The sequence below is a fragment of the Echinops telfairi genome, unplaced genomic scaffold (genome assembly GCF_000313985.2).
Source record: "Echinops telfairi isolate 266 unplaced genomic scaffold, ASM31398v2 ScPeMD7_7475;HRSCAF=8513, whole genome shotgun sequence".
In the NCBI taxonomy this organism is placed as follows: domain Eukaryota; kingdom Metazoa; phylum Chordata; class Mammalia; order Afrosoricida; family Tenrecidae; genus Echinops; species Echinops telfairi.
Genome location: NW_022111379.1, coordinates 7,601,477 through 7,612,804, shown reverse-complemented (window position 1 = coordinate 7,612,804; position 11,328 = coordinate 7,601,477). Strand labels below are relative to the sequence as shown.

At 48.9% G+C, this 11,328-nt stretch overlaps 1 protein-coding gene across 1 annotated transcript in view; it reads left to right on the top strand.

Annotated features, from left to right (window-relative positions):
- HEXA (hexosaminidase subunit alpha) overlaps positions 1–11,328 on the top strand; it is a 29,356-nt gene that overhangs the window by 10,207 nt on the left and 7,821 nt on the right. The window contains exons 2-5 of the mRNA XM_045285749.1: positions 7,630–7,722; positions 8,947–9,012; positions 10,464–10,510; positions 11,181–11,291. Of these exons, the coding sequence (XP_045141684.1) occupies positions 7,630–7,722; positions 8,947–9,012; positions 10,464–10,510; positions 11,181–11,291 (317 nt within the window). The remainder of the gene's footprint in view (positions 1–7,629; positions 7,723–8,946; positions 9,013–10,463; positions 10,511–11,180; positions 11,292–11,328) is intronic.

The window sequence follows — 11,328 nt, the reverse complement described above, 5'->3', positions numbered from 1 at the left end:
TATGGATTGTTATACGAGCTGTAAGAGCCCCCAATAAAATGATTTATAAAAATAAATAAAGTATTTGGAGGCTGGCGGGACAAGACACGCTGTGAGGAGTATGTTGTCTTTGGAAAGGAGATTGGTAACGAGCATAATGTTTAGCCAAGGGGTAAAAGAATTGCCTGGTTCCATCTCGAATTCCTAGGCCAGGAGTCCTCATCAGCCTCTCTTCTCGCCGTCGTGAAGGTGGAACGGGCTCTGTGTGCGACTGCCTCTGTGATCTGCCTCACAGTTGTTGGACGGAGACGTGGTGCTGATGTGCTCGCTGTTCCAGGCCAGTTCTGGCACACTGGGTTACTGAGTCGAAAGTCAACCCCACAGCACCTAGTGACAGGCACCATTACTGGCTGTAGCACAAAAGACCCAATCGTGGGTCAGGAACACCAGTCCTCTCTCTTTCATTTCCTTTTTCTTTTTTCCTTCATTTCCTTTACGTCTTTTTCAAGATGTGGTATTGTTTGAGCTCCCTGACCATGCATACCCTCAGACCTGATCCCCCGCCCACAGTGGTGTGTTAGCCTTGTGTCCGCATCTTGGTGTTATCTGGGCCTTGGGTGTGGTGTGCGATCTCTTTCCTCTGGAAAGGAGGCAGTGCGGGTGCTTTTCAGCTTGGATGTCAGCGCATCCTTCTTCTGTACGGCACTTAAGACTGGCTGGAAGGAGATGGCTTTCCAGGTACACAGCCTCCTGGGTGAATTTGGCCTTGTCCTTCCAGTCTCTAGTGTTGGTGTTACCCACAAACATGGGGTCCTTGCCCTGGAGCGACGGAACCCAATCAATAACCACTCCAAGTGGAACCAAGAGAAAAAATAATTCTTTTTATGTAATCACTAGGCTAGCTACCAGAGTATCCTTCCAGTAACTTGGCCATTTGGTGGGTGCTCAACTCATTCCAACTTTTCACACAATATTTAGATTAATTTCCTCTAAAATACTAATTACATAAGGTGGGTCATAATGCTTATGATACCTGACAGTTTCAAACACCATAAAGCACCATGAATACATAAAGCACAAGGCATACAAGAAAGAAGGATTCTATGTTCTACAGTGTTGGCATTAAATCTCCAACTGACTCCTTATCAATCGTACATAATGACTGAGAACACTAGAGGGGTCAGCTTGATTCCCAAGCTTAAACCAACTCAAAGAGACCCTACAGGACAGAGTAGGACTGCTTCTGTGGGTTTCCAAGACTGTAACTCTCTATGGGTATAGAAAGTCTTGTCTTTCTCCCTCGGAGCGGCTGGTGGTTGTGGGGGAAATGCCGGCCCCCACAACTAATTGCGGGTTCGATAGGCGCAATTGTATGGTTGAGACATACAAAGATTATAATAAAGTCATAGAGAGGATGAGAGATAAAAGAGTAAAATAATGGAGTCAGGCACATTTCATGGTAGCATGCTCACCTCAGCCCTGCTTGGGTGGTCCACATAGAGATGGGAGGGCGGAGGGCAGGAGAGATGGGGAGGGGAAGGAGGACAAGGGGAAAGGTAATAGGGGAGAAGAGGACTAGAGAGAAGAAGGAGCCAAGGAGAGGCCAAGGGGGCTCTTTATTGCTAACCCAGGCCTATATACCTTTGGGGGGAGTGCAAGCCCACTAATTACAGGTAAAGACATACATCACAGGAAGGGGTTGCACTATAGGTTATACAGCAATGAGGGGGGACAATCTAGGGCTATACACGCAATAGGAAGAGGAAGGATTGGGGGTATACATGTGACAAGAAGGGCGGATCCTAGATCCAGGAGGGCAACCTAACTTTGGATGTCACTGAGCAGGTTTGACCTGTTCTCTGGATCTCCATAGAACCATTATCAGTTGGGTGTAAACCCCACCCGACCAGACTAATGGTCACAAGCCTTTAGGGAGAAGTAGCCCATTGACCTTAACAACAGGGAGCGGGCCCTACCTGTGGTGGGCCCAGACAGTAGTCTGGCAGCTGACTGCCTTTAGGAAGGTAACTTGACAATCATTTACCATTAGTTGCAAACAGTGTCCTAAGTCTAACATATATTTGGGGGAGACGACTTGGGAGAAATCTTTCTGTTTCCCACAGGTGGTTTTGAACTGTTGACCTTCAAAGTCTATTTCTTTGGCTATAAGAACCATTTCTTGATCCCCAACCCCCTCCCCCCATAACACCGGTTTCATATAATATGTTCCCCTTTGTCATTGACTAACTTCATGCAGCAAAATGCCGTCCATATCCATCCATGCTGTGAGGTGTTTCACTGTTCCATCATCATTCTTTAAGATGTGTACTATTCCAGTGTGGATGTGGACCATGGCTAGTTTGTCCATTCGTCCACTGATGGGTGTTTAGCCTGTTTCCATCTGATGGCTGTTGTGAATAATGTTGCCATGGTCCTAGGTGTTCTGTACGTTAAATATACCTTCTCCAAGCATTATACTAATTATCTATCTGGAAAACTACTGGGCTCTGATAGGATTAAGTCTTGATAACCGCCTAGCGTTAATTGGTGTAAGTAACTTCCAACATCTAATTGCTTATTTATTAGCACTCAGGCAATCTATATGTTGATCTCCAACCCACTGTTACCAGATTTCAGTAGCATTCTTCCTCCCTCCCTTTCATCACACATCCATCCTTAGTGCACATAGTATTTATTACACCATAATTTGTCAGTAGAGCTAGGTCCATGGATTATTACATACACTGAACTGCCCCCATCTTTAAAGAATTTACATGATGTTTAAGTGCTTGACTACTAATAGGAACGTGTAGGGTTTGAACCCACCAGGTCAGTGAGAGAAAAGGCCTGCCAATCTGCTCCTGTAAAATTTACAGCATAGGTAACGCCAGGGAGCATTTCTACTCCGTCCGATAGGGGTATTCTGAGTTGCAATTGGCTCGGCAGCACACAAGAGTTGTACAGATACAGATCTGCAGTAAACTGGTTTTTACTGTGATGAGGGAACGCACGGTGCTTTGGAATCCCTGGCCTGTAGTGGGGGCTGGGAAGCAGGTGTGCATGTTGAGAAGGCTTTCATAGAACTGCCTAATGAGATGTGAAAGTAAGATTTAGTGGGGTAGAGGTAATACTCCAGACAGAAAACCTGTGTGGGGGGAAAAGCCAATATATTTGAAGCATACCTACAGTCCTGTCCCTGTGAGTTCCCAAGACTGTAATTCTGAGGAGTAGAAAACCCTGTCTTTTTCCCAAGAAGCACCAGCTGCTCTGAGGGAGAAAGATGAGGCTATTTGCTCTCATAAGGAGTTGACAGTCTCAGAAACTCACAGGGACAGTTCTACCCTGTAGAGAGTCGCTGTGAGTCAGAATTGACTCAGGGCAGTGACTTTTGGCTTCTGAGACCTACAGCTCTGAAAAGAGAGAGGTGGCAGAGGCGAAGTCATGAAATGGCCTAGCGAGCTCCTATCGGGAACATGAACTTTATCCTAAGATCAAGGAATGCCTGTGAGAGCCATTAAGTGCGTTAAGTGGTGTGACCAAACTTTCTGCATGTGGCGCGTCGTGGTTGAGGAGCCGGGCTAGAGGTCGGAAACCTAGTTCAGAGGTTGTTAACGACCATGGTCCCGATAAGAGACACTAGTAGCTGAGCTAGGCCGGTGGCTGTAGGAACAGAGCAAACTAGACAGATTAAAATGAGAGATTTAGGAGGTAGAGCATTTGGGAATGCAGAGGACGATGCTGAGGAAGACTCGGGGATCTCATCCAGCAATTTGATTGGATTCTGTCACCATCCCCCCAAACCAGGCAAAGAGTAGGTGGGGTAGGAAAGAGGACACACACAGAGTAAGTGATTAAGAGGTTGAGAGATTGGGGTAAGAGTCATAAAGTCTGGTTCTAGCCATGTTGAATGTGAGGTATTTCGTGTCTGGCGAATGCTTAGCTACATGGCACTGAAGCTTCGGACAATACATTTGAACACTTCTAAGGAATAAGAAGGTTCAAAAGGTGACCATGGGAGGGTGGCTGAAAAACAGGAGGATATTGTTGGGTAACTTCCAAGCCACAATGTGGGTTAGTTCTTCCTCTGAGTGTGGAAATCACCTCGATGATGGCGAGCCGTGGGGTGGGGAGGAGGACTGGGGACTAGGTTCCAAAGTCTGTAGTAATAAGGAAGAGTGAGCAGGAAGTTTCAGAGGGTTATGACAAGGAGAGGCAAACAAGGCGGGGTGTTTGTGGTTTTGTATCTCAGTGGTGGAGGATGGGTGGCCCAGATGACCCTCGCACAGCGCTAGACTAGGATGTGAGAAGGAGCCACTTCAACTGAGCAGTGTCTGGAGAAGCGGTATTCCTAGAGATAGCCAGGCTTTGGTTAAAGAGGAGATCGAATGGGCTGCAGACGGACATAGTTAAATAATCATGGGACAGGGCTCTGGAGGCTTGCAGGTTGGGTGATGTATGGTACAGGAGATTTGGCTCTTGTATATAAAGCTCTTTCCTAGATACATAAATATGAGTGTCTGTGAATTTGTTTCTCTAGTCCAGCCGGACTAACACAACAATGAACAACATTGGTTCTGTTCTTCATGTGGTGTGAGCATGCTCCCCGTATTCCTGCGCTAAATGTGTCATGCCTTGGTTTCTTTTTACCACCCCATGCCAGTGGCAGGACTTCAGAAAGACTAGGTTTGGGTGTATAAGAGCACTATATCTACATTAGCTGTTTGCTATGTATGCCTGACGATGATGCTCCATGATCATTGTGCATGTATGTAATTAAATGTGCATTTCTTTTTCATTCCAGCACCATCCATTTTTTCAGCAAACATTTACTGAATGGCTACCATGTGTCAGGCACTGGGAGCACCAAGATCCTGAGAGTGGTGCCTGCTGCTGCGGGGCTTATGGACTAGGGGAGGAGATAGACACACAGCATGTATGATGTGTGACCTCAAAGACATATGGCTATGCCGCTTCCTAAGCACATAGGAAGGTCTCTCAGCAAGGGGAGGTGGTGATGGAAGTTTGGGCAAGAAAACTCAGGGATGTCTCTTAAGCAGGCAAGATGCAGGGGTAATGCAGCATTTGTCTCGAGCGGAGAAAGTAATGTATGCAAAGAAAACATGGGGAAGCAGGTGAGGCAGTGTGGCAATTTAGGGGGTCTGGAATGCGCTTGTGTGAGAGGCACTGCACAGGAGCAGAAAAAGTGAAGGCTGGGGTCCAGGTTATGCAAAAACTCAGAAGTCATAGACTTATTCCAGACGTTACCCCCAAAACTAAGGGAGTCAATGAAGACTTTTAAGTAAAGACTATAATAAGCTGCTTTTCCTATTAAAAAGATCTCTGAGGAGAGTGGATTTTGATGGGGGACAGGTGGAGGAAGGGGGAAGCCAAATGGAAGGATTTTTTTCTAGTTACTCAGGAGAGAAACTAGGACAGTCTAGCCCAACAATGGAATCGTCCTAATAAGGGGTGGGAAAATGGTGATAATACTAAGAGTTAATAAAGATCTTGCAACTCTCAGCCGTCTTGCTGTCCAACGAGGGCTCATAGGAGTGTGTCTGCCAGCCTGATGGGGGACGGGGCACACCACGGTTGCCGGAGAGGGTGTGGCGGGTGTGGAGGTGGTTGTACTGTCGCCAGCCTATTTCCTGCTCTTCCGAGCTCAGCAGAGGAGCAACTTGGAGGCCGGAAACGCAATGCTTGGGATTCTGTTTACATCCCTTTCATCATTGAAGTGTCCCTCCTGTTTTGCCAGCTCCCACACTGCTACCTCCCCGAGACCTGCCCCTACAGAGCTTGGTTAAGGCACCGCCTGACTCAGTATCTGCTTCCCCAAGAGGCCGTGGTGAGGGTGGCAGAGAGGGGCCTCAGCTTAGGGCCTCTGTTCAGAGAAAAGGTCTTTTCATCAGTTCTCCAAGAGTCTGTGACCTCCTCCCCAGAAAAGACTGCTGCCTGGAGAAAAGAGCCCAGGTGGATTTTGGAAAAATAAAAATATAACAATTTAAGAGGAAAAAAACAATTAAGTATGTTCCTCTTCCAAATAACCTTTAAGATAAGCCTGGTGTTCGCTGCCCTCTCATTTTGTTTTCAGCCCAGAGACCATAGGGATGCAAGCGGATTATTTGAAACTTCCCTTCAGTTTGGCAGGCTGAGGCCCGGAGGCTGATGCTAAAGCTTAGGATTTTTGCTCTCTCTTACTGACTGGTGGAGTAGTTAATGCAGATGAATTCTCTACACATGGAAATTGGGGCTTTGGGACTTGTGTTGTTGGGAGTGGGGACAAGGAGGCAGGGGACTGGGGTATAGTTTAAATAGGGGGTTTCATGTTCTGTGTTTTCTTCACCCTGCCCCAAGAGTAAGTCCTCTCTGCTGTTGGGGATGCAGGTAGAGTTTATCGAATGACCTGCCTACTTGGGGAGCTTAGGATGACCCTAGGTCTTCTGCTTTGAGGCAGCGGTCTCTGCCCTGCAACCTGGCTGCTCTTTCAAGGTGTGGGAGTGAGTTTCCAGGATCTAGAATGCAGTTGTGAGTTGGCCTTGGCCCGCTAGCACTTGATTTGCAGAAAGCTGTGGATGACAAAGAAAGCCCCAAATCCATTCGCAGCGCCCCCACATGGATTCCATCGATGACGCGTGGACCAGGGACTTGCGTAGTCTGTCTCCAAGCAGAGTGCATTAGAAAGTAGATTGCTGCAGATATAGTGAGGTTACACTGTAACACTGGACCATTGGTTTTCCCTTTTGACCCATTTTTAACTTGTTCTGGTTTTTATTATTTTCTGCTTCCTGTGGAGTTCAGGATTTTCTGTGTTTTAGTGTTGTTGGTTTATGTGTGTGTATATATATGTGTGTGATTTTCTTTGCATAAATCCTAAGATAGCTAAACCTATATAGACAGTAACTAGATGAATAGTTTCTTAGGGTTATGGCAGAGAAGGTTGGGCGGAAATAGGGGGCTAATAATAATGGTTACAAGAATGAAGAAAATGTTCTAAAATTGATGTCATGATTGAACAACTCTTTTTAATATGTATAAGCCATTGAGTTGTATGTGAATTCTGTCAATAAAACTTTAAAAATCAATAAGAGCAGTGCTAATGCCCCAGTATGCAATGAGACAAGATGCAGATGGACGTACCAGAATGTAAATCTGTTCTCTTCATTGAGAAAATATCGTTAGGATAAACATTTTAGAACAGTGTACTTACCTTAAACATCATTGATCTACAGCTGCTGTGCTGTAAACTTATTTTTTTTACCAATATCACACTTGGCAACTTGACAGTTAATCTGCGGATCGCACCATTCTTTGGAGTAGCGGGGCTGTGGAACTGCCTGTACTTCAGAAACTGTCTATGGGGTCTTTGGGTCCTGTGCTGTGTACAGTCCGGGAGGAGCTGGAAATAGTGGAGATTTGGAGGAGTTGGCATCCAGGTCTTCATAGGTTGGGCGGGTTATTGAGCGGGAGAATGAATAAATTGGACAGCTAGGCCAAAGTCAAGGGTGGACATCATGGCCTCCCTTCCCTTGTACCACAGGCACGGCGTGCAAACTGAAGGGACCCAAGACGGAGGCCCTCCCAAAGGGACTGGGTTTTGCCTGTTGTTTCTGGTGACGAGTCAGTCACGCTGAGTTTATGGTGTCCTTGCAGGAAACCAGAAGATGGCAGCGAAGAACTCATTGACTTTGTTTGTGACCAAGCCTGGGTGTGACCAGTACCCTACTTTGGAATCGGTGGAGAATTGTAAGTACCACCGTGTTCCCTGTGCGAGAAGAGCAAACACTTGTCTGGAATAGTGAACCCTACGTGTTAGGCCAGGCTGACAATCAACTCCAGTGACATTCATGCATGTGTAAGAGAGAGCTTTATATCAAGACGTAATTATATATCAAGCATACCTCCCAGCTCGGTCCAGATCAAGTCCATAAGTCTGATACTAGTCCCTAAGTCCCTCTTCCAACTTCTGCAGCCATGTGCGATGATGCAGAATGTAGGCAGGTCACAGGACAGTGGGTGCAAGGTCATGTGGATCCAATGGTCATCAAGTTGCAACCTAATTGACAGGTTAAACTCCACCCGTATCTTCTTACAAGTGCCATATTGGCCCACACAAAAACAAACTATCATACCCTGGGCTTCTAGCTTGAAGGCCCCCATAGCTGTGGAGATTAAAGGTCACCAAGAGCCTCGCGCCATAGAAGGTGAGTGCTGCAGAAGGTCTAGCAAAAGGTGGCTTGAGGAACATTACACTGGACGCTTGTGGAATCTCATGGAATACCTGGCTTCTGGGCTGAGTACAGTTCTATATCCGTTGCAGGAATTTGAGCACTTTGCCGGTTTTCTCCACAAGACCCTGCACTGGAGAAAAAAGGTGTCTTAAGTCTTGAGGGATACAAATGGTTAAGTGCTCAATCATTAGCCTCAAAGTTGGTGGGTCAAACCCACTGAGAGGCACCACAGAATCCAGGCCTGGTGGTCAGCTTCCACAAGGCCACAGCTTGAAAACCCTATGGGGCTGTTCTACTCTCCACGAGTCTGCTCGTCTTCGTTTGGGGGTGTCTTCCTCACATTCTTGGGTAAAGCAACTGGAGGCGGGAGAAAAGGGGAAAGGATGACAAAGGCCCTGGGATCCTTGTCTCCTAGACTCACCCCTGGAGGCATCCCTTGCTCCTATGCCAACTGGGCTCTTCCTGCTCTCAGCTAAAGGCAGCAGGAGTTCCTGTTGCTGGTGAAGGAGACAGAGCTTGGCTCCAGGCTGACCCCATCACCGCAGAGCCATGGTGCTGGCCGCTCCTCCAGGCTGGCCCTCCTGCAGCAGTCCTGCTCTGCACGTAGCTCCTCTCTGAAAGGTTTTTAAAGTGTTCTTTTGCTGTGCTGTGCTAATCCAAGGTTTTTTACAAGCCACCTGCTTTGATCATCTGAGCGTTGAAAACTGCAACCCGATGGAGTGAATTTCTATCATTTCAGACACCCTGACCATCAATGAAGAGCAGTGTTTCCTCCTCTCTGAGACTGTCTGGGGAGCTCTCCGAGGTAACCAGTGGGGCTGCCGCTGGGGGAGAGGGGCAGGAGCAAGCCTGACCTTGGTGGGCTAGGTGGACAGGAGAGGGCCAGCTAATGCCCGCACTGCGGGAAGCTGCATTCTTGATCGAGACCTTGAAGAAAAGGCTCTGCTTATAGCTTCCGTGTCAACAAGAAGTCCTAGTGGCCTACTGGCGGAGTGGGTTACACCGTGGGGCTGCTAACCACAGGTCAGCAGTTTGAAACTGAGGGAGAAAGATGAGAATTTCTACTCCCATGAAGAGTTCCAGTTTTAGAGACCCACAGGAGCAGTGCTGCCCTGCCCTCTGGGGTTGCGCTGAGTCAGAATCGACTTGCTGGCAGGGAGTGAGTGAGATGTTTCTTGCGGGAACAAAAGTTACTAGCTAACAGATCCCTGCCGTTTCTCCTGGCTTACTGAAAAAGTGTTTGGTCCTTAGCTACCGACTTAGCCAGAGGCCTCCACTCCTGGAATCACTCTGCCGATGGGTGCTGGGGAGAATGCTCACAGAAATCCGAGGCGGGTGTTAGTTTGTTTCTCCTTCCTGGCGCTGCCCCTTCCCTAGGAAGGAAGGCAACGTGCCAGCCAGGCTTTCTGCCCTCCTGTCCCGTGGGCGCAGGTGCTGGTTGGTTAGGTGGAGTTAGAGGGTGTCCTGGACCTCGGTGTCTCCGAAGAGGGAAAGACAAAGCTGGCTCCAACAGTGTTCCTCAAGTGGAGGGCTGTGTGACCCCGAAGGTCCTGTGGGTTCTTTCCTCCTGGAAATCTGAGACGCCAGGAGTCCTGCGGGGTAGTGTGGCTTCAGCTATTGAGAGCACGTAGCCTTCTGGACTGAACACGCCTGCCCACGGGCCTTGCTGGAATCTAGAAAACTCTGTGTCCTGGGACTGACCACTTCCTCAGGGTCAATCACTGCCCCAGCTCGCTACAGCCGGACTCTTTCCAAGCCCTGCAGAGGAAGACACGACCATGTCCTTCTCTTCTGGGTCTAACTGTGCACCGAAGTTCCTGATCTCATACCCACCGCCGGCCTGGGAGAAGGGAAGGGACCGCAGGCTGGGGACGCCTTTCTGAGCTTGCTCGGCTCCTGATGAGTTGTTGCTCCTGTTCCTGCGACCCTCCTCACATGGACACATCCTGGTCTCTTCAGACCAGTCTTGTGAGTTCAAGGCTCAGGAGCTAGGAAGGACAGAGGTGTCTGTCCTTCAAGGAGCGGCACTCGACCCTATCCAGTCCTGCCTGCCCAAACAGTGTGTCCAGAGTATAAAGGGATATGGAGACCCGCCTTCTCCCTTTTTATTGGCTGCTGAGAATACTCAAGTCCAGGTGGTGCCCACTGTCGCCACATGTCCACACACGGGGCCCTGCTGCCCGGGGACTCTTCCAAGTCGCCGTCTCTCCTTGCCCACCTCCCCGGTTTTCACTCTGCCTCTGTACTTCTCCACAGGGTTGGAGACTTTTAGCCAGCTCATTTGGAGGTCTGCTGATGGCACGGTGAGTGTAGGCCCTCAGGGAGGGGCCCCTTTTCACTCTCTGGAGCAGGGGTCCTCACTACGGCCCGCCCGCGGGCCACATGCGGCCCACCGAGGACATTTATCCGGCCGGCCGGGGTTTTTTGCCGCCACTGCCTGTCCTGCTTAGCAGCCGACTCGTCCAGTGTGCACAGGAATTGGTTCATAGTTTTTTTTAAAACTAGAGTCCGGCCCTCCAACGGTCTGAGGGACAGTGAACTGGCCCCCTGTTTAAAAGGTTTGAGGACCCCTGCTCCGGAGGGTTTCCTCCCACTGTTCAAGTTGTTGTGCCTTAGCCAGGCCGGTTTGAGATGGCCCCTTCAAGGATATGGCGGGAGAACTCGATCCGGTAGATTTGGCCTGTTTGGCGTCACTCTAATTAGTTTCCCCAAGTCATTGTTTATTAATGGCCTTGAGGTCACCTTGCTGTGGAAGAAGTTGGAACCACATTTGTGGGTGGAGGGGTGTGTGTGGCGGCCGTATTCAGCCTGCGTGAGCAGATGCTGCTGACCATCATTGGTGTGGAGGGCGGGAGGTGTCGGCAGATGTTACCCTGCAGAATAGTCATAGATGGATTATTCAGATACTCAGGAGGGTTTGCCTTATCCCCTCCTGCCCTGTGGGGTGTTTCCTCTGGATCCCGCCCTGCGCAGCTCTTCATCAACAAGACAGACATTGTGGACTTTCCCCGCTTCCCTCACCGGGGCGTGCTGTTGGACACGTCTCGCCATTACCTGCCCCTGTCTACCATCCTGGATACTCTGGTACCTGGGCCTCCAGCTCTTCTCCACCTCTCGGGCT